The sequence below is a fragment of the Anguilla anguilla genome, chromosome 5, assembly GCF_013347855.1.
Source record: "Anguilla anguilla isolate fAngAng1 chromosome 5, fAngAng1.pri, whole genome shotgun sequence".
NCBI lineage: Eukaryota > Metazoa > Chordata > Actinopteri > Anguilliformes > Anguillidae > Anguilla > Anguilla anguilla.
Genome location: NC_049205.1, coordinates 2,004,098 through 2,025,797, shown reverse-complemented (window position 1 = coordinate 2,025,797; position 21,700 = coordinate 2,004,098). Strand labels below are relative to the sequence as shown.

Sequence of the window (21,700 nt, the reverse complement as noted above, 5' to 3'; positions counted from 1 at the left end):
AAGAAAATACATTTTAAAAAATCAACACCGTGCATTGTACATCGTGTTGCCATAACTTGTACCGATCTGATTCGATTGTTATGGTTACTGGACTTGATGTGTTAAATCGGGCCGAAATGTGCCATTATTTTACTATTGAACAACTCAGGTAGATTGATATGTCAACCTGAGTTATTATTACACTGCTATTGGCACAAGGAATGCCACCAACAGCAACAGCTAAGTTGGTTTAAACACCATAAGGGAACGGAGAATATGACAAGGGATACACATTTGCCATTTTCCATCTGTATAGTTATATCCAGTAACTTAGCAGGATTACTAGGCTCATTTTTGTATTTGCCAACACAAACAAAAATGCAGCAGGCATAATGCAGTAGAAAACAATAAACAGCAAATTGCATTAAAAAAAAACTAACGTTATTTCCAAAATATCACGACTGAAGTTACAAATATTATCGGGACCGCTAAAACATTGCTAAATACTATTCTTGTAGCCATGTGATCCGTCTTAGATAGCCCTCATTCAAAAGATAAATAAGAGTACTAATAATTCAAAAAAATCAGCTTGTTTCGTGAAACCTATTTTCAATTTCTTTTTTCCTACCAAACTAATTATGCTGTGGTTACGCGTGGATTCTTCCCATTTGCTAAAAATGTTTACCTCCCGTTACCAAGAAACGACTATTTACATGTTTTTGGGAATCGTAGTGCCAAAGATGTGCCTTACTCAATGTAGTGCATTGTGTTTACGCGTAAATTAAACTACATATCCCACAAACCAATCTTTTCCGGTCTCTTTAAATCCTGTCCGGAAACAAACTAGCACATGACTAAATAAGACTGTACAACAGTAGCCTGGCTGGTTTATTGTTGCTGGTTAGTAATATAATAATCCGCAAAAGTGACTTTAAAATAATCGTTTTTACATTGTTTAGATCGATAAAATATTGTTGTAATGACGCTTAATAAAATGAGGATGTGCAGCTTGGTTGTGATGCTTATTTCGAGTCTATGCATCGGGGTTTTCGGAAGCAAATACTCCAAAGAATTGAATGAGCCCAAACCTTCCGGGAAGAGCCCAGTGGAATTCAGAATTGCGAAATTGAATCAAGTTTGGGAAAAAGCGATTAGGGTAAGTAAAAATCATCTGGCTGCATTCGGGCTATACTGTACGTAGCCAGCTACGTAGTGAACTAGCATAAATTGGGGTTTGCTTTTAGCCTTTTTATCTAGCCAAGAGAGATCAAGCCAGCAAACTTGACATTGACATTGCCAGATGCACTGCTTGTATCTTTGCCGTGCGTAGTTGGCGATGTTGCTAAATTTGATACAATCTGTTTCTTGCTAGCTGGTGTTTCATTCTGTACGTTTCAGAAGTAACGTTGATCTTTCCTGCCATCTGGATGCTGCATATGAGTGATGGTTGATTCTTGAGGATTCTTGTTTCTGTGTGAAGCGCTTAGAGAGATAAAATGCTTTCTATGAATGACATCCATCCTTGTGAGTTTCAGAATTGTAAAGAAGTGATTAACTTATAATAGAAGTTTAAAATAGCTAAATATAGCAGTTTGTCAAGTACATTGGGATATCGATTTGGATTAATCACTTGCAGTAGCTGGGCTGCTATTCGCAAATTAGCTTACAACTATATCAAGATACCATTCCACATTTCCTGTATTTTGACTGCAACAATGTGCATGTTGTATGTATGTCATTGCGGTTTGCTAGTAAACGACCGTCATGGATAGATGGATAACATTGACAATTGTTCTGAAACCACCAGTTAACACCAGCTGAGATTATAAAATTGTTTAAACTGTGCTTTTGACACTTCCTATTGGTCATAGCTGGTCTGTGGCTTGTCAAAGTTGGTCTTTAGCTGGTCAAAGCTGGTTGATTAAACTGGTGGTCAAACTGGTAGACTAGCTGACTATATAGGCTTGTCAATGGGTGAACAGCTGGTCAATGAGCTAAAAGTGTCAAAACTACAGCTTGACCACTTTAGGCTGGTTTAAGCTGGAATTAATTTTCAGCAGGGAAAGACACTGCATTTCCAGCCAGCCTGCAAAAACTCACTAATTCTCCCAGACCCAAAGGAGGTGCCAATGCAGGCCCAGAATAGCAGGTGCTGGCACTCCTGACACTTTCTGGAGAAACGTGGCCTAGTTCCCCTCATATTTATGCAGTGTCAGCAGAAAGCGCGCTACTCCTCCGCATTTTTTTTTTTAGGCCAGAGTGTTTTACACAATGTCAACAGAATGGCCCAGCAGAGTGCAGTGGGAGGGACCAGTAGGTGTGAGTGTGGGAGGGGCCAGTGTGGGAGGAGCCTGTAGGCGTGAGTGTGGGAGGGGCCAGTAGGTGTGAGAGTGGGAGGGGAAAGTCAGTGCGAGTGTGAGTATGGAAGGGGCTGGTAGCTGTGAGTGCTGGCACTGCGGCCGACCGCAGCCTGACTCCGCCCTGACTCCGCCCTGTCACCCCGTCGCCCCGCCCGCTCCAGATGCAGCTGCCGCCGGTCAGGCAGTCGGAGCTGCACAGCGACCTGAAGATCCTGGAGAAGGACGAGCTGCAGTGGAAGAAGCTGAAGGCCGAGGGCCTGGACGAAGACGGCGAGAAGGAGGCCGCGCTGAGGCGCAGATTCAACGGTAAAGGGGGGGGGGGGGGGCGTATCGTCATGGCGATACCCCCTGTGACCTCACTTCCTGCACTGCGTAACTGCTGTGTGTTGCACAAGACTGGTGTAACAGTCTGATCAAGAACTCAGTTACTGTACAGGGCACGCCCTTGGGCAGCAGCTGTTTTGGGAACTGATGTCACAATTAGATTTCTACAGACTGTGACCCTGGGAAGGACACGGCTGTCGTGTCCTATATATGCTATTTCACCTCAGTTCCCTCGTATGCTTCCAACAGTACTACAGTGTCAGACGTCTGTTAAAAAACCATGCAAATCATTCGCAAAAAAGGGGGGCCTTCTGAGTAAACAAACTGAAAAATATTTGTTATGTCGCAGGGTGACTGAGGGGTTCCATGTGGAATCAGTGTTCCCCTTACACCAGAAAATAAAAAAGCCAGTTTTTTTTATAAATGACAAATTTGACAAGGACTCTGGCTCTCCCATTATACTACACTGCCACCCTGAACAACCCTCACAGGCCCATCAGGTCACCATGAGACTTCCTCGGTGACAACCAATCAATCAAGGTGACAGGACACTGCAGCTAATATAAAGGAAAGATAATAAATACGTTGAGCCACCTTTCAGTTTGCATGGGGATCAATGTGTGTGTGTGTGTGTGTGTGTGTGTTTGTGCGCGGGCGGGGTGACCTCTTACAGCATTCAGTGGACTTTAAGTCAATTGATCTGTCAGAGTCGATCAGTCCCGTCACATCGAGTTCCTCAGTCCCTTCTGACTGAGTCACTGAGCCCTTTTAGATCAGGCTTGTGTAATCTTATCAGAAAAGGGCCGGTTTGGGTGCAGGTTTTCATTTTACCCCAGCACTACGACACCTAACTAATGAACTAATCATGGCCTTCAATCAAGACCACGGTAAGCAATATAAGGTGCCTTAGTGCTGGACAAAAATAAAAACCCACACCCACTCTGGCCCTTCAGATAAGATTGGACACCCCTGCTCTAGATCCATAAGTGCGTCCTTCTCTCAACTGCAAATAAAGGAAAAAGACAGAAACGAGTGCGTCATCCCTTCCTCTGTGTTTCTGGGAAGATAAAAGATTAAAAAGATTTTTCCTGAAAGTTGGTGTGGGTACCACTGGTAAAGGGCTCAACTCAAATGGTTCCCATTGCGTGTGTTTCTCCAGTGATTCTGGCCAAGTACGGAATGGATGGAAAGAAAGACACCAGGGGTCTGGAGAGCAATTCGCTCAAGGACCACGACGTGAACGAGGGGGACATGTTCGAGGACCCCAGGCTGGACAAGCTGTGGAACAAGGCGAGTGAAGCCTTCACTCCGCCTTTCGGACGAGACGTCCAGGACCTGTCCTGGGGAGCGCCCTGCATTTTTGGCCATTAGCACCATTAAAGACCTTTAATGATCACAGGGGAACCTTCATAAAGTCTCCCTGAAGTCTGGTCTGATAGGGTGGCAAAGCCCTGGTCTAGAGCAGGGCTGCCCAACCCTGTTCCTGGAGATCTACCGTCCTGTAGACTTTCACTCCAACCCTGACAAAGCTCACTTTGAGGTTTTATTTTTGAGGTCGCTTCATTGTATTGAGGCTATTTTGAGAATCACAGCTTTTTCAGAAGAACACTCAGATATAGGTCAGGAATTAAGTGCTATGGTTGCATGTTTTTCCATGCGATATAAATTTGGAAGAAGCAGAATTGATACCGTATAAAATAAGATCATCAGGGCATTACTGAATCTTCTGGTTCATCTAGTCCAACAACTATGATATAATTTATATAATTTTCTAATGTGGATGTTGCAGATGTGAGATTGGGCAAGGTGACTGTTAAATCTCACGAGAAAGACGGAGGGTTTGGAGAAGACTGGTTCCTCTTGAGCTGTTACTTCGCTTCGCAGGCCAAGAGCTCCGGAAAGTTCTCTGAGGAGGAGCTGCTGAGCCTGAAGAGGGAGTTCCAGCATCACAAGGAGAAGCTCCAGGAGTACAACATCATGATGGACACGGTCAGCCGGACGGAAGGTGACCGACCGCTCTCACCCCAACCGCCGCGCGTATGCGCGACCAGAGAACCGCGTTTTAAAAATTGGAGGACCGTTCAGGACCCCCCCCCCACCCCCCCCCACCTTCCTGTAAAGTCCCCAGCTTTAATCCATCACTCACACAGCAGTATTTGATCACCGTTGTCACAGAAATCCGTTTTTTTTAAGGGTCTCAGTGACTCTAGTGCACTACGGAAATGCTGCATAACCGTAAAGGTTGCCGTGGCAACGTGTGCGTTCTGAAGAGGGTATGGTGTCTCTTTCCCGCCTTCTCATCTTTTCCCCTTACGAAAGGCTCGCTTTGGGATATATCCTGGTTCTTTGTGGAAATGTCAGGTGCCACAAAGACCCCCACACTCCCCCCCTCACGCACAAACTAAATGCCAGCAGCACTGTTTACATGCTCAGTCCCCAATATAACCCACTGCAGACTCCACCACGTTTGATACCAAACTTTTTTTCCCCCCCCTTCACCCTCATCGTGAAATTGAATGCATTTAACAGCACAACCTGTTCCTCTTCTGTTCCTCTTCTGTTTTTACAGAATTCAGGTGTCGCCTGGTTACATTTCTCTTTACGCCGTGACATTCTCTTATTATTTTTATGTCACTGTCGGAAAAAATGGAAAATGTAATCTGCATGCCTGTCAGAGACCCTGCTGGAATGTGCCTGACTCACAAGCAGGTCCCCGTCTAATACTTAAAAAAAAAAAATTGAGACGTGGCCTTTGCAGGAAACTTCAAACCAGAGAAAACGTGAGCTCCATGCAAGGCCACCCCCCCCCTCCTCCTCCTCCTCCTCCTCCTCCTCCTCCCCCCCCTCCCCTCTCCCGCTGGCTTTCTAACGCGTTCTGTCGTCTCTCCCCTCCCACGCCCCCCCCCCCCCCCCCCCTCAGAAATCCACAAGAACGAGATTTCGCCCCTGCAGGGGGACACCAAGGAGCACGCGCTGCACCGGAAGCACACGGAGCTGAAGGAGTCGATGCGGAGCCTGAACCAGGGGTTCGAGCGCCTGCGGAAGCTCAGCCACGAGGGCTTCAGCGCGGACAGCGGTGGGTGGGACTCCCGGTGACCACGCCCATTCCGATGGCCCCGCCCACCGCGATAGCCCTGCCCATCCTGGTGGCCACACCCCATCCCAATAGCCCCGCCCACCCCTATAGCCCTGCCTATTCCGGTGACCCTGCCCCACTCAATAGTCCCGCCCATCCCAGTGACCACACCCCTCCCAATAGTTCCGCCCATCCTGGTGGTCCCGCCCCCTTCCTCTTCCCAAATGCTTTGTGATTGGACACAGAGGGGTTACATGAAAACAATTTCTGGGCCGATTTTTCACAGACACAGATTAATCTTAGTCCCGGACTAAATTTCAGTGCTGTATGGAGAATGTCTATTCCAAATAGAATTTAGTCTAGGAATAAGCTTAATCTGTGTCTGTGAAACTGGACCTTTCGCTTAAAAAAAAAAAAAAAAACAACTTATTTCACCACCATTTTTTAATGTGCTTATTTTAAATAATTGAGCTAGCAAGCTAATTATTTTTCTTCTTCCACTTGCAGAGTTTAAAGAGCCGAGAGTCATTGAATTGTGGGAAACGGCTCGGAGGGCCAACCTGAGCGATGATGAGCTCGAGTCTCTTAAGGTCAGTCAAGGTCTTGCTTTTAAAAATTCTAAAATGTTTTTTTTTTTCCAGCATTTTCTACTCTAAACCTCGGCCCATAACCATCTAATTATCCAAAGCAGGTGCGCACCTTGGCATTTGCGTTCTGTTTGTTTGCTCTTTCGCATTTTCGCAAAGATTAATCACAGCCAAAGATGCATGAGTCACAGGACGCATGCTGCCATTGGTGAATTGAGGAGAATCCTCAGCTCACAGGTGGAGCTGCAGTAACTGCACAGAGACCAGGTACCCAAGGGCCTGGCTTTACTACAGGGGCTCCACGGACCCCCGGGGGTCCTTTAAGGTACTGGAGGGGGTGCCTGCCCAACTGGCTTATGCAGTCCCCCCCCACCCCACCCCCCAGTAAGCAAAATCACATCAATCCCCCCTCCTCCCTAGTTCAGGATCGCAACCCCCCCTCCCACAGCCACACCCACACCCACCTCTCCCCAATTATTATAAAACCTTTTTTTTTTTTTTTTTTTACCTCATGGGTCCCCTGGATGCCTTTGAGCCTGGGTGGGGGGGTCGCTGAATTAAAAAGGTTGAAACCCCCTCCTGCCCCTGGGGTTTGAGGATCTGCAGGCCCGGGCGGTGTCACGAACGGTGGCTGTGTTTGGCGCCCCCTGCAGGAGGAGCTGAAACACTTCGAGACCAAGGTGGAGAAGCACCAGCACTACCAGGAGCAGCTGGACCTGTCCCATCAGAAGCTGAAGCACGTGGAGACGCTCGGGGACAAAGAGCACATCTACAGGACCAAGGAGAAGTACAACAGTCTGGCGGAGAAGACCAGGGAGATGGGCTACAAGGTGGGGCTCAGTGCTGCCAGCTGGCATCTTAAACCTGATCGCATTTAATTCCATCTGGGATTTTTACGGTTTACAGCAGCCCTTCCCTGAGACCAAGGGTCTGTATCACAAAGCAGGATTATGGATTTAGCAGTAAAACCCGGAACAGCTCTATCTACTAGTTTAGTAGATGTTTTTACATTACATTACATCTAGTGATCCAGATTATATGAAATGCTACCATTCTAGCTTTATAAAAAATGTATCATTGTAGTGTTGACACTTACCATTCCTGGTGGTCACATGACTTTTGTTGATGAATACCTTTTTTTTTTTTTTTTTTTTTAAATGATATTTCAGATGAAGAAACACATGCAGGACCTGACCAGTAAGATTTCACGCAACGCACGACATCACAACGAGCTCTGAAGAACCGGCCCAAACCGGTTCTGTGGACTGCTCCTCGCGGCCAGAGGAAATCGCGTTCAACCGAACGTCTGAGCTCGTGATATTCTCTGAGGGTCCCGCGATTTAAACAACAAAAAAAAAAAAGAAAAAGCTAAAGCTTTATAGTCTCCCATTAAGAAGTCAAATTTCGTACACATTTTTATCAGTATTGATTGCACTTGTATATTTGTAATTGAATTGACATTTATCTGAGAGCTAAACTACTGCACTGCCTGCTGTCGCCGATTCATGTGCATACGTTACAACCATTTGAATCAGTCCCCCGAGCGATTAAGCCTGTGACCTTTTTCCTTTTGATCAAACTGCACCTCATTTGTATTTTTTTTTTTTTTTTGCGCAGTCGGGAATTAAGATGGATCTGCTGAGCAAAGAGCATCATTTTCCTTGCGCTGTAGAATGATGAGGGCAGGTTCTGTCCCGGGCCACTCTCCCCAGGTTCAGCTGCGGTAACAGGGCCACTCGGGCCTTGAAAGCTCCGGTCTTTCATTCGTCTTCGGCAAAGATGTGAAGCCATCGCCATTTATCCAACCGGACCGCAGCACTCAGCCAAATCTCGCAGGCCCGGGATGGCTTTCGCATCGATGAAACGGAAATTTCCTAGATTATCGCTGTCACGCGCCAAATTAAGTCCGTTAATCTCGTGTGTAATTTGCACCGCTTGCAGCCTCGGAGTCGGCGAGCGTTGTCCGTTTCAGAGACGTTAATTTTCGCTGATTAGGAGTGGACCCGAGCCTCAGTGAAAATGTGACATTTTGCAAACGGTGACCGTTTTCTCGCTGCGGTACGACTTTGCTGGGAGTGTCCAGTTTTCAAGTTTATATCTTGTTAAATTATGTATGACCATCCGGGCTTTTCAGTAATAAAACGTAATAACTATCCACGGGTGGTGTATTTGGACTCTTGTGCGGGCTCAATGCTATACTGAGAGTCTGATTAGAGCGGCGGTCTTCATTCCCGGTCCTGGCGGGCCGCAGGCTCGGCTGGTTTTTGCTGTTACTCGGCCCTTAATTGATCGATTAAAGCGGTCGATTACACGGTTAGCTCGCCTCACCTGGTTTCTCACGGTCTAAATCGGCCGCTGACGTTCAGGGGAAAACAAAAAAAACCAGCAGACCCTGGCTGTGGCCGACCAGAAGCAGGAATGAAGATCGTTGATCTAGATCAGAATTTTTACTTCATGCGCCCAAGTTTGAGTTTGCGCCGTAGATGTGCTGAACTGGGATTTGAGATGGTGCTGTGCCCCTGTCTTACCCGCACACCAGTAACGGAGGGGGGTACAAAGCACACTGGGTGTGTGGTAGTTTTTTTTTTGGGGGGGGGGGGGGGGCAAGGGGACCCACAAATGCAAGCCTACAAGCACTGGCAGTGTCTTATTTATTGGAGGTACAAAGAACAGAGAAAATAATTCTTCTGGAAAAAAATAGCTTGCTTCCTGTTTTCATTTGAAATTATTCTATACATGTACAAATGTTGAAGCCAAACGCAGGATATTTACAGGAAGTCTGGAGGTGGCTAATCAAAGTTATTTGCTCCACATGCATGTGGATAAGGAAAAAAAAAAATATATATATATTATGCATTGGATTAACATGCGGTGCCATGACCAAGCAAGTCTACGTACGGAATATTCACAACTAATCTTAATAACAGCCCAGTTCATATCACAAGCATTCCCATGCTAAGTGGAAAAAAAATAAATAACATATAAATAGGTTTTGTACACTGAATAAAGGAAAACGACTATCTGGTAAAAATACAAATGTTGTGGTAAGGCATTTGCATAATGAAGTCCCACGGCGGCCTTATTTCTGATGCAACAGTGCCTCAACGAAGCGACATCGGCGGAAAGCGGGAGCTATTAAAGGGAGGCTTTGAACAGTGGGAGCGACCAACCGCCAACCGCCAACCGCCAACTGCCAACCGCCAACTGCCGTAAGATGGCCGCTCACACAGTCCCTCAACTGCAACATCTGACTCCATCAGCCCGAGACGTGTCAATGCCCATTCACGTACAAACGCTGTTAAAACACTTCCTACTGTGGCTAACCGCTCGATTTACTTTCTACTGTTACTGCTCTGTTCCGAACGGCTCTACGGATGTTTAGACTTCAGTTGCGGTGTGTGTGTGTGCGCACTGTAAGACTAATTACACGGAGGTATTTACATTAATTACAGTGAAGAGTTGTTTTGAAATCTTATTGTGTCAAAACTCGATGGCTGTGTAGAACAAAGCAAGAAAAAAGGCATTCTCTATGTAGAATAAAAGGTAGGTGAAACTATATTCCTGATGCAAAATGGGGTGTAAAGTCGAGTTATATGCACCATGTAAGCGTGACGAGGCCATTGTTGGGTGGTGACTCGGCCTATTTAATCCAGGCAGACTAGCAGGGGAGTCCTCAAACGTAGCATAGCAACATCGTGTCACATGATTGGCTACCCGGCTTTACAGAGACGAGCAAACATCGCTGGAACCAATGGGCTGATCCCGGTGGCCGATGTCGCCGGGCAGCAATCGGAGCTGGGTGGGCGGAGTTTTCTGGAGATGGGCGGAGCAAGGCAGAAATCGCTTGGGGGGGGAAAAAAAACTTGTGCTAATGCCTTCAGTTTCAGAGTCAAACCTCAGTGCACCCAAACGCAGAAATGGGCCTTCAGAGACGTCCCAGGACAGAGGGATGAAATCGCTTCGTTGGATTGCCATGTCGGTTTCTGGCAGGGAGAGACCACGTCTCCATCCCCAGGACAGACGGACGGACGGACGGACGGCACATGGTCTTTAGAAAACTCCGGGACGGCCACGCTTCTCTCATTTTGGGGGGGGTTCTGGTGGGGTGATGGTTTCGGGGTCACTGCTGCGCCCCCTTCCTCTTCTGCTCCAGCTCCTGCAGCCGGTCCTCGCGCCCCTGTGCATGCTGGGTACCCACCCTGTGCGCCGTTTCCGTGGCCGCGATGTCGATCTGCGCGTACTTGGTGGAGCCCCCTCCTGGTGTCGGAAAAAAAAAAAAACAAAACAAACACCAACTCGAACAGCTTTTCCTTAAAACTCTTTTTTTTTTTTAACAGCCACAAGACCAAGCACATTCCATTACTAGCGCGCAAGAGAGCAATTATGAAAGTCCTCAGTTCAAACCTGTGGGATTGCAGCTAGCGCCTAATGTACCTAATGACACACTGAAGGAAGGTATAATTAAAATCATTAATCTCTTATTAGTGTAAATTGTCCTTTATGTACCGTGAGCCCTGAGAGAAATGGCAGTTATTCTTTAAACGCTTAAAAACGGGCCTTCAACCCACCTTCACTGCACCACCGGGTGGACTGAGGCCAGGCAAAACCAATCAAACCAAGAGCAGGCATGAGGCAGGGAGAGCGAATTCAGAGCAGCTCTCCAACAGATCCGATTAAACTCCAGCTCAAAGCCGCTCACAGGTCTGTCATCATTATCGTTATGTGTCCAAATGGGGCTTAATTAACTGGACAGGAACTCAGTGAACAAAAGCCGAAATCTGCACGTCTAGAGGGGTGGAAATCTAGGCTGAGAGATGTTTTTACGTGACCCCACAACCCCTTGGCCAACCCCAGTATGGCTCAGGCTTGACTCGGACATAGCCTGGCTGCGTCCTAGTCGGCTGGAAAACTTTCCCTTTTGAACCAAACGTAACGGCGTTTAGCCCACTTTTCGCTACTCAGATGTTCACTGGGAAGGCAGGGACACGGCTGGAAATGAGTAAATAAAGCAGAAAAACGAGAAGGAAGCGGGAAAGCGAGCCACCACCATCATCATCATCATCATTATCATCATCATCACCACCAGCACCAGCAGCAGTAGTAGCAGCAGCAGCGGCGGCGGCGGGGGCAGCGGGAGCAGCAGCAAGCGTATCATTGAAGAGGGTGTTCTTACTATGTCTACGGAGCTGAACGGTGTTACCTCTGACTCCCGATCCGGGCTCCTGCAGCTCCAGCTCCATGTAGTGAAGCTGCTTTTTGGAGGTGGGGCTGATGGGGATGTTCACGTAGATCACCCCGTCGCCACGCGTCCTGTCAGCGGCGCCCCCTGCTGGCGAGGCCTCCGGCGGGAACGTGAACACGCCCCCTGGAAGTGTAGTGTAATGGGTAAGGTGTTGGTCTTGTTACCTAAAGGTCACAGGTTCAATCCCCCGGTAGGACACTGCCCTTGTACCCTTGAACAAGGTACTTAACCTGCATTGCTTCGATATATATTCAGCCGTATAAATGAATTCATTGTAAATGCTATGTAAAAAAAAAAAAAAAAATTTGTGTAAGTCACTCTGGATAAGAGCGTCTGCTAAATGCCAGTAATGCAATGTAATGGAACGAATGAGATCCTGAAATGCCAGTGGTTTCCTCCCACCAGCAGCGCGCGGGGGGGGGCAGCTGAGGTCCCGAGTTTGGACGTTTAAGCTGCTCAGCTGCGTTCCTGCAGGATCAGAAGGGTGCGCGCTTCTGCTGATGGAGTCCAAACGAGGGCCTGGATTCAATCAACGCTCGCCCTAAACTCTGACTCCTGAAAAGGGCCCATTTCTGTTCCCGTTCACCGGCACGGCGCGGTCAACTCGGCCATCAGCGAAATTAACTCCCCAACCCCCCCTGTGAGTCCAGGCCTCAGTGTTCGGTTCATCTGAAAATAACCCCCCAGGGAAGGCCCCTTCCCTGAACACCGCCCGCTGAGCCGAGCTCCCTCACGAGGCTCAATAACATGGTGTTCTCTCGCGGCAGGTGAAGTTCCACACTTTCCCAGAAAAACCCCGGGGTTAGCCCGAAGACTACAGATTTCTGCTTTGGTGCGATCTGAAGAGAACATATCATTGATTCCCTTCTGGCTCTGCCTCAGCAAAGGGGACAATACTGTCCTGCTGTCAGTACAGAATTTTGGTCTATAGCCTGGGCTTTCAGCAGGGGGAGGGTGGACCCCTGGGGGTCACTGCAGGTACTGCAGGGGGTCCCCGTCCAGGCTTCATATGAAATGACAATCTATATAAAGATTTTTTTTTTTTAATATAACCCTTTTCAACTTGGTGATGGGGGTCCCCTGGATGCCTTGGAGCCTGGGTGGGGGGGTCCCCTGGATCAGCAAAGGTTGAAAACACCTGGTTTATAGAAAGATAAGATGAGAAAGCACTGGGCAGTGACCCACCGTATTCTCCAGCGCAGGGTTCGAATCTCCTTGGCGGGTCAGCTGTGAAAGCCATCGGCTCGTAGCTTCCCTTGGGATCTGGAGAGAGACAGAGAGAGAGAGAAAGAAAGAGAGAGAGAGAGAGAGAGAGAGTGAGACCACCATCAGCGAATCAATGGAGCGTGAGCCATTGTAGATCAAAGCACTGCCACCGTTCGCGTCGGGGGGCACAGCGCCTTGCTCGCGGAGGTCTTGAACTGGCATCCCCCTCGCCCGGCTGTTGCATAACGGCTCATTCAGTAAGCGCGCTGTGCGGCAGGGTGAGGAGGCGGCCCCTTAAAATCGATAACGCCTCTTCTCACCTCGCGCTTTATCCCACCAACAAAGAGTCCAGCCAGCCGGAGTCTGGGGTATTTCCATTGTGCCATTAGGCCCCCCCCCCAGAGCTCTCTGCCGGGATGCCATTTCAGAGCAGACCTGCGCCTAACTGACGAGCTGCCAGCTGCTCCACCAATCATCACAGCCGCAAAGAGCGCACACGCACAGCACGACAGTCAAGCACACAAAGCACGCCAGTGCAGTGCTTCTCCGACATGCTCTAAGAGCACACTCAGGAGTCCGCTACCCACTTAATGACCCATCCGCCCCCCCCACACCCCACACCCCCCCACATCCCCCCCCAACCCCCCACCCCCCACCCCCCCTCGCTTATTGAAATGCAGCCTGAAATTCGTTCAAACATGGAATAAATGCTTTTTGAACACGCGCCGATGCAAACACAGGCACAGTGTCGCTAGTGCACTGGAAGCCTCAGATGCGGGGTTCCGTTTGACTGGCTTGAGTGTCGACGTGCGATCTTTACAGCCAGCTCAACCCCGCCTAAGACTCACAGCTTTGGAACCAGAGACTGAGCTACACTGAGTCAGAACCAGACTGGGCTACACTGAGTCAGAACCAGAGACTGGGCTACACTGAGTCAGAACCAGAGACTGAGCTACACTGAGTCAGAACCAGAGACCGATGGTGCCAGGCCCAGACCAACGGCTCCCGGCCCGACCCGTTCTGCCAGAACTGGGTCAGGGTAAACGCCGAAACCAGGAGAGCTGTGGTCATGTGACGGCCCACGGTTTGAGCCCAACACTGACGGCAGAAGTTCGGTTCAGAGAAGGGAAGCGGTCGTGTGTCCAGAAAGGGTTTGTGACGGAGAGGACTTGTGAACGGATCAAAATGTGTCACTGATGTCCTCTGTCACACATTTCAGTGGGGAAAAAAAAACTGCAGAGCCACTGACACGCCGGGTGTTGCGGCTATCCTGTGACTGGCAGCCCGTGCTGTGCTCTCAATCTGCCCAGTCTTTGCCTGAGGCCATGCCACCCTATGCCTCTCATACGAAACTCCGGAGCCAGGCAGGTGCACACACGGTCTGCACTTGGATGGGAGTCCTTGAGGAAGTGAGGCTGTTGTAGTCCAGCAGAGCCCCGCCCCTCCCTTACAGAAACCCAGGGCCCCAGAGCAGTGATGGGGACACCGCGGTTGTTAAGGAAACCACAGCACTTTTTGAAAGCGTAAAAACATTCCCCTGGTACATAATCTTGGCTACACATAATCACCCTCTACATCTGATTGGGTACACATTCTATTGTATCTCTGCTCACTTTGATACCACTGCGGAAGAGAACGGAGAGCTCTGTTGACCCACCTCGATTAAATTTAAAAAAAAAACCTTTTAAGTCTCACATAAGGACAAGGACACAGAAACTCTTCAGGCCTTTCAGAAGCCCTACAGTAATACGTGAACTGACTGAACAATTTCAAAATGACTCCTTTGGAGAGCGACACTGGCTCTAAGAGAGTGACCCCTGTTAATCTTCTGAGAGGGCGAACAGAAGTGAAGCCATTTCACTGCCACAATGCAAAATCAACATCATCAAAGGCTGTGTCCAGGTACAAGGATCAGAGAATGCCGTGGTTCGTGTATTGGAACCAGCGCGGAATTGCGGTTAAAGGCTCATCCTGGGTATGTAGGTTCACGCATTAGAACCAGAGTGCAATTTCAGGTCATGCATTGTGAACAAAGGCTCATTCATTCATTCATTCATTCATTCATTCATTCATTGCGGACCTGAGCAGAGAGAGTTGTGGTTCATGCATTGTGGCCGTAGAAGGAAACCAGTCCGTGCGTTTTTGACCAGCAGATTGTGCTCTTACCAGTGGCTGAAGTTTGCCGGTGGACTTTTGAGGTGCCGGTGCAGCTTGCCGGTGCGCCTCCTGCAGAGAAAGCACATGGTCACACGCGGTCGCTCCAGGACAGGACGGTCTGAATTAGCTTCAGCTCTTTAGACGCAGTATTCTCAAGCCTCCCCAGAACTGGGCACCGTGCGCTAGAACATTGGACTCTGGACTGGAGAGTCACGGACGTAAATCACAGGTGAAGCACAGCAGTCATACCCTCAAGGCACTGACTGACCCGGTTCAGTTTATCTGATGTCCCAACCCAGGCACCCTTCAACAACTGGATTATTAGAATGTTTACCCTTGCAGGCATAACTTTTCAGAAAAGTGCTTCTCATTTGTGATGGTTGTGTACAATGCCAGGACAATCCAGTAATTTTGACTTGTCTTTTGTGTGTGTGTTTTGTTTTTTCTTTTTTACATTTGTTTAAATATTAAAAGAATAATTTTTGTATTTTAATATTAAATGCAGTTTCTGCATTTATTTTTCTATATGGGGGATTTTTGAGGTCATCATCTCAACTCTGAACTGAAGCCAAAGCCCCATGATGTTGAACAATTTACAATCCAGTCATTTAGCAGATCATTACAGCTAACTCTAAAGTAACGTAGAAAAAGTACATTTCACACAGTAAGTAAACACCGTAAGAAGAAGGGGACGAACCTGAGCAGAATGCACACAGCACACAACAACAATGTCCTGAAACGAAATCATAAACTTGGCAAGCTTTCCCCATGGAGGAATTCACTCTGGATTACAGTTATCAAGGCGGTAAAATGCCAAAACCTACTTTGAGGACCTCAGGGAAACTAGACCAAGGTGAAAGGACCTTATAAAGTAAGATTATAGGCACTGTAAATCTCATTGTGGGATTATGCACAGTGTAGTGTAGATAGCGGCACCAGCAAAGCCAACTCAATTCCAAAAAGAGTGACAGCATGTTGGCCTTTCTTCGAGCCCCGAGTGTTAAATGTGCAGATTTAAAAACCTTTCTTTGGTGCATGGCCAGTTCTGTATACGGTCTTCAGCTTCGATTTACTGTGTCGTTCCCAAAGAGACCGTCAAAGTGACCGAACGGTCGGGGTGATTTAAGTAATAAATGCCTAAGCAGGCTCTCCTGTAGAGATCAGCTCCACGCTGTGATTGGTCGCTTCCCCACCTGTTCCTGTCCGTCCGTCAGCCACCTTGACAGGCGTTTAACCCTTTAAGTTGTAAAATCACAAATATGTGAGTTCTAGAACACTGACTTAGAATTTTGAGAGAGAGAAAAAAACATTCCATAAAACCTATAGGAAGGGAATGGTCAGAATGGCTCTGAGCAGGGGGCGTGGCCATCCCAGCACTCAACTGTCCAATCACGTCACCTCATCTCCGCCATTAAATCTTCGGCGCACTTATGCAGCCCCAAAAATGGCAGACATACACTACACTCCATCATGTACAGTAACAGCTAACAGGAGCAACAACAAACTACAAGACTCTTGCGAACTTCTTAAATGTATGCACTGAACCAAAGAAATGATCAGAGGCTGTGAAACTAACGATGCCTTGTGACTGCTGTGCGAGACATATTCAATACAGCAGCCGTACGGCGATGTCACCCCCCCCCCCCGAGTCATTTACCTTCTGCCTCATACGGGACCCTCTGCTGCCCACGACTGCCCGTCAGCTCCAGGCTCCGCCCCCTCTCCTCTGTCTGGAAGATGCAGGTCACATGTCAGTAAGCGAGGAGGGCGGAGCCTCTGGTTCGATGAGTCACCGTCTCGGGCCAAGGCCTCCATTACTAAGAGTGACCGACCGCCTCCTTTCAGCCAAGACCTTTCACAGCAGCCTGGAGCGGCCAGAGCTAGCTAACAAATGTGTGTGCGTGTGTGTGTGTGTGTGTGTGTGTGTGTGTGTGTGAGGGCAAGGCTGTGTGTGTGCGGGTAAGGGTGTGTGTGTGTGTGTGTGTGTGTGTGTGTGTGCGTGTGAGGGCAAGGCTGTGTGTGTGTGTGGGTAAGGGTGTGTGTGTGTGTGTGTGTGTGTGTGTGTGTGTGTGTGTGTGTGCGTGTGAGGGCAAGGCTGTGTGTGTGTGTGGGTAAGGGTGTGTGTGTGTGTGATGCTGAAGAAAAGAACAGCAGGAAGCAGGAGGCACAGGCTGGAATAATAAGACCTTATTATGTCTGATGAACAGAGACAGTCTGAGGTAAATGTGTTAGAACAGCCTCTCCGCTTGGCTGTGGAGACACTGCAATCTTTCACACCATTGCGTCCTTCATCCAATCCGCACAATTTCACAAGCACACAACACACAACACACAACACAAATACAACTCAAACATGAAACACAAATACGCAACACAAACACACAACACACAACCCAAACGCACAACACAAACACACATCGCAAACACGTCCTCATCCGCACAACTTCTCCAGCTGCTCTACCTTTCTTCGTCTCTGTCTCGCTCTCATCACGGGCTTAAAGCTGATAAGCAATCGCGGCGGCGGGAAGGGAGATGCCCGCGTGTAGCCAGGGTAACGGGATTAGCTGGGCACGCCGCGGGGGTGGGGGGGGGGGGCGGAGCCTACCTCTGGGGTCTTTTCCCCGCCGAATCCTTCCATGATTTCGTACGCCACGCCCGATTTCCCTCCGTCCTCTTTTCTCTTGGGTTTCCTGTCTGAGGGGAAACAAATTGGTACATGAGGGCTGTGGCCTGAACAAGGGGGGTCACAGAGACAGAGAACTGAACGCAGGTCTGAGTGCTGGACAGCACAGACAGCGCACACGGCCCATTACCACAGATGGGTATTTACAGCTGGCTTCTACAGGGACGTCCCAGGTAACTGAACTTGCAATGGCTACGAGTCCATTTTCCAAACTGTAGATGGGACAGGCGTCATTAACCCCATGACGGGCGGGGCAATCACATGCAGCCAACACATAGCTCCACCAATTACCAGTCATTTCAGTTTGGTCTGTACTGCAAAGCTCTGTGATTGGTCCAAAATGTATCACCACCACTCAGCCTCTACCATAGCACACGGCTTAGGCTCAGCAGTGACAGACAGTGAGAGGCCTTGGACTGTAAAATCGCATCATAAACACTTATTTTCAACATGTGAATGTGTGTGTGTGTGTGTGTGTGTGTGTGTGAGTGTGTGAGAATGTTTGTGCGTGAATGTGTGTCTCTATGTGTGCGTGTACGTGTGTGTTTATGTGTTTGTGTGTTTGTGCTTGTCTCTCCAAACGAGAAAACTCCAGGGAGATGCGCTGGGATGGAACAGATTCAGCGTGATGAATGCAGAGCGTGCCGAGGCAGCTGGCGGTGTGATGTCTTCCCACAATCCCCGTGTGAAGTTAAGACCGTTACTCAGCGAGGCGTGACAGAGGACGCTGGCATTAAAGGAAGGGACAGGACATGGTGGCAGCTGTGCGGCACACTCCCCAACGCATCGGCACATTTTTCATGCAAAGCACCGCAGTCATCTTTAAAACATCTGCACACGGCTACACATTACACGTCAGATCGACCGGCACTAATGGATGCGTTTCTCGTTATCGTGAAATATGAAATTTCATTGGAATGTGTTTGTGTTTTGGTGGAAGGTGGGGTGGAAGATGGTGATAGTGGGGGGGGGGGGCTCTCCTCTTCCCCTTGAAACAGCTTCTTTCTTTCCTGACCTTCAGGTGCAATTGCAAAATCAATGCGACGTGTGAGGGACCGGGAGACGGAGACGGAGAGGAGATCAGAGAGAGAGGTGGAAATGAAGAGGGTGCAGAGGGATTGATTTTTTTATATTAAAGTCTGGGAAAAGGATGGATGTCCAGGAGGAACAGGAGGCAGCCAGGGGGAGGCGGGTTTCGGGAGACGAGGAGCAGGATGAGAAAGGAGAGAAGGCGGGGCAGGTGGGAGGAGGGGCTCTCTTACCATCTTCTGTTGCCGAGCGACCACTGACCTCCTGGCACACGCGACCTGGGTCAGGGGGGGAGCCGCACCGCTCCGTACCGGTCTTCGGGGGGGTGGACCCGTCCCCTCTGTGAGGCAGCGGGCCGTTCCCGGGAGGAGGGCTGACACTGTTCGGGACGTCCCGCAGGACAGCTGTGGGCAGGGCCACTGTTTTCGTCTCTGAGAGCGCCCGCCAGTTTGCCCCTCCCCTGCTCTCGTTCCCCTGGGGGGAAACCCCCCTGTCCTCCGCCCCAGCCGGGGCGCCCCAGGACCTCCTGGAGGAGGGTGGTCCGGCCCGCAGCCCACACCGAAACGCAGTCGTCATGGTTTCATAAACACTCCACCCGCCCCTTTTCCTGCCGTGGCTTCCGGTCGTGCGAGGCTGTCCATAGAACCCCAGGAATAGGCCCAGAGGGTTCTGCTGCCCCTGCAGGAGGTTCCTCCGGAGCGGCTCTCTCCCATTGGTCCTCCGTGACATCTCCCTTGGTCCGTTTCCATGGAGACGGTTGGCAGCAGCAGACGGATCCCCGTGGACGAGGTCCTCCGCGTTCCGCAGGTCTTCTGCTCCGCGCCCTGGCCCACACCGACACTGCTGCTCCTCCTCCTCACCACCTGCGGTTTCCACACACTCTACCAGACAAGTGCACTCTCCACAGGGCCTGCCTCAAACAGCACGGCTTCGCTGCGGCACGCAAAACCGTACTCACCCCGGTCTACTGCACACTCCTGCACTTTAACAGATACTGAGACACGGAAGCTGCTTTAATGTGCTAGATGCAGGACAAATGCAAGGTGTATGCCAAAACCTAGACCAGCCTACAGAGAGGCCTACAGACCAGTCTACAGACATAGAACCCTACAGACTGGTCTACAGACACAGGAGCCTACAAACCGGTCTACACACACAGAAGAACACAGACCGGTCTACACACACAGAAGAACACATACCGGTCTACAGACACAGAAGAACACAGACCGGTCTACAGACACAGAAGAACACAGACCGGTCTACAGACACAGAAGCCTACAGACAGGGCTGAGTAATCCTGGTGTGTATATATAAAAAAGGAAACACACGTAGCTAAAAGCACAGCAGCCCAAGCTCTCCCTGACCTACAGGAAGCAAACATGACGAGCTTTAACACCTTGAGCTCACTGACACATCTCATCAGTATTTTGTGCTTGGCTGAAACTCAAAGGCGAATGCATTAGGCCGGTGATTCACTTGATGGATTTTCTCTGAACAAATTCCATACCTCAAAAACGGGGGGAAAAAGTGAAAGTTAGTACCTCGTGAAGGGTGAACGAGGGTCAGAGACAAACTTTCTTTCCTGACACGTGGTCCTCAAGTTGTGATTCGCAAATATTCGCAAATACACCACATAAATGGGTGGGAGAGACATGTTGTGCTCCAGAATCCTGTAAAGGTGCTGCATGTAAGCACATCACCCATCAGTCATAGTTTGCTTGAGTAACACCATAATAAAGGACAACAGGGACGTGTAGCTTGTGATTATCTAGCCTCGTCAGTGAAGAATTGACAGACATGACATGATGTCACCCATTTTTGAACAACAATCCCGCCCTTTCCTTGACGTTGGCATCGAGAATGAGCGAGCTTCTAAACCGTGAATCCACACTGCTATTGGTCCAAGTTCTGGTGCTGTACACTGCCCACCGATTCGCTGGTCAGCTCCACGCTGACCCGCCTCCATGGCAACACCGGTCCTGCGGCCCCAATTCCAGGGGTCCCGTATTCATAAAGAATCAGAGAACAGGAGTGCTGATCTAGATCTCCTTTCAGCACATGATAGAAACCAGTAGGATGTAGAATGGAGAAACCTGAGCTTGCCCTCAGGGATGCTTTATGAATATCGGATTACATGTACAACTCTTCTGGCTCTGCGGGGGGACCAAACTCCGGAAGATAAGTACCCCCGGGACAAGGAGGGAATTCTTTCATTTCAGAGATGAGGCAACAGCCATTAAGGAGGGCAGGCAAGCGGGCTCTCTGCCGACCGGGACTCTCGCAGTCCGATCTCTCCCGGGGAAAACGAGGAGTCCGCCAAATAAACGAATCATAATTGAAGAGGAACGCACTTGCACTCTGAGATTCATCCACAGTTTGTGCACGCTCAGCAGTGGGACGGCCAGGGTGGCTTACCCTATTAACACACGGATCCAGTGTGTGGACGAGCCCCTCAGCCTGCCACCAACACCAAACCGCGCCAGTCCCGACTGTGGCTGGCAGCCTTGCAGGGGAGCGCGCGATTGGCCGTACCATTAGTCAGAGGGAATGTGTGATTGGCTGTAGCATTGCTCAGAGGGAGTGTGTGATTGGCCGTAGCCAGTATATTATCAACATGTAAAAAATAAAGCTGAAAATAAAACGTTTTAGTATTCTTTTATTCATAATATTTAAAAAATACATACCTGGTATTGCTGGCATGCCTAAGACTCCTGCATGTGTGGGCACTGTCCCCTGTGTTACAGACAGAGAATGAAAACACTGATTAGCAAAGCAGACATACATAATATAACAACTAGACTCTCATATTGCTCTTCAAAATCCCCATAACAGAGCTGTAGGACTTCATTAAAACAGACACATCGCAAACAGAACCTTTCAGAGCCAAATGTGTCATCACTTACGGCTGGATGCGTTTCAGTCAGAACTGATTTGGAATACCATTTCTTTATTCATGCCGACTTAAACGTGTCGAGCTCAAACACCGAAGCTACAGTCTGATGTCGCACTGCGGTGCAAAACTCCATTATCTCAAAAGCGCACCTAAATCGCACCTCT

The 21,700-nt window shown here is 49.1% G+C and overlaps 2 protein-coding genes across 6 annotated transcripts in view; one reads left to right on the top strand and one right to left on the bottom strand.

Annotated features, from left to right (window-relative positions):
• Positions 1 to 817: 817 nt before the first annotated feature.
• Positions 818 to 8,481, top strand: lrpap1 (low density lipoprotein receptor-related protein associated protein 1). Its single transcript, XM_035419205.1, has 8 exons — positions 818 to 1,135; positions 2,501 to 2,645; positions 3,823 to 3,953; positions 4,548 to 4,668; positions 5,584 to 5,739; positions 6,247 to 6,329; positions 6,980 to 7,156; positions 7,496 to 8,481. Exons 1-8 carry the CDS (start codon positions 959 to 961, stop codon positions 7,562 to 7,564), a joined length of 1,059 nt encoding a protein of 352 aa, XP_035275096.1. The 5' UTR covers positions 818 to 958; the 3' UTR covers positions 7,565 to 8,481.
• A 479-nt stretch (positions 8,482 to 8,960) lies between these two features.
• The window catches only part of dok7 (docking protein 7), a 36,133-nt gene continuing 23,393 nt past the window's right edge, over positions 8,961 to 21,700 (bottom strand). For 2 of the 5 annotated variants that reach the window (XM_035419201.1, XM_035419199.1), the window contains 8 exons: positions 21,328 to 21,376; positions 18,877 to 19,506; positions 17,537 to 17,625; positions 16,589 to 16,661; positions 14,941 to 15,000; positions 12,754 to 12,831; positions 11,500 to 11,691; positions 8,961 to 10,583 (listed from right to left, as the gene is read on the bottom strand). In XM_035419201.1, coding sequence (XP_035275092.1) covers positions 10,447 to 10,583; positions 11,500 to 11,691; positions 12,754 to 12,831; positions 14,941 to 15,000; positions 16,589 to 16,661; positions 17,537 to 17,625; positions 18,877 to 19,506; positions 21,328 to 21,376 — 1,308 coding nt within the window. In that variant the 3' untranslated portion in view covers positions 8,961 to 10,446. The remainder of the gene's footprint in view (positions 10,584 to 11,499; positions 11,692 to 12,753; positions 12,832 to 14,940; positions 15,001 to 16,588; positions 16,662 to 17,536; positions 17,626 to 18,876; positions 19,507 to 21,327; positions 21,377 to 21,700) is intronic. The other 3 variants (XM_035419202.1, XM_035419204.1, XM_035419200.1) reach the window with 2 other exon arrangements.

What these genes read in the sequence shown, in the direction of transcription:
- lrpap1 (XM_035419205.1), top strand. Translation starts at nt 959, where the DNA reads ATGACGCTTAATAAAATGAGGATGTGCAGCTTGGTTGTGATGCTTATT. An exon ending in TGGACAAGCTGTGGAACAAG is followed by an intron (nt 3,954 to 4,547) that starts GCGAGTGAAGCC and finishes TTCGCTTCGCAG; the next exon opens with GCCAAGAGCTCCGGAAAGTT. An exon ending in CACGGTCAGCCGGACGGAAG is followed by an intron (nt 4,669 to 5,583) that starts GTGACCGACCGC and finishes CCCCCCCCTCAG; the next exon opens with AAATCCACAAGAACGAGATT.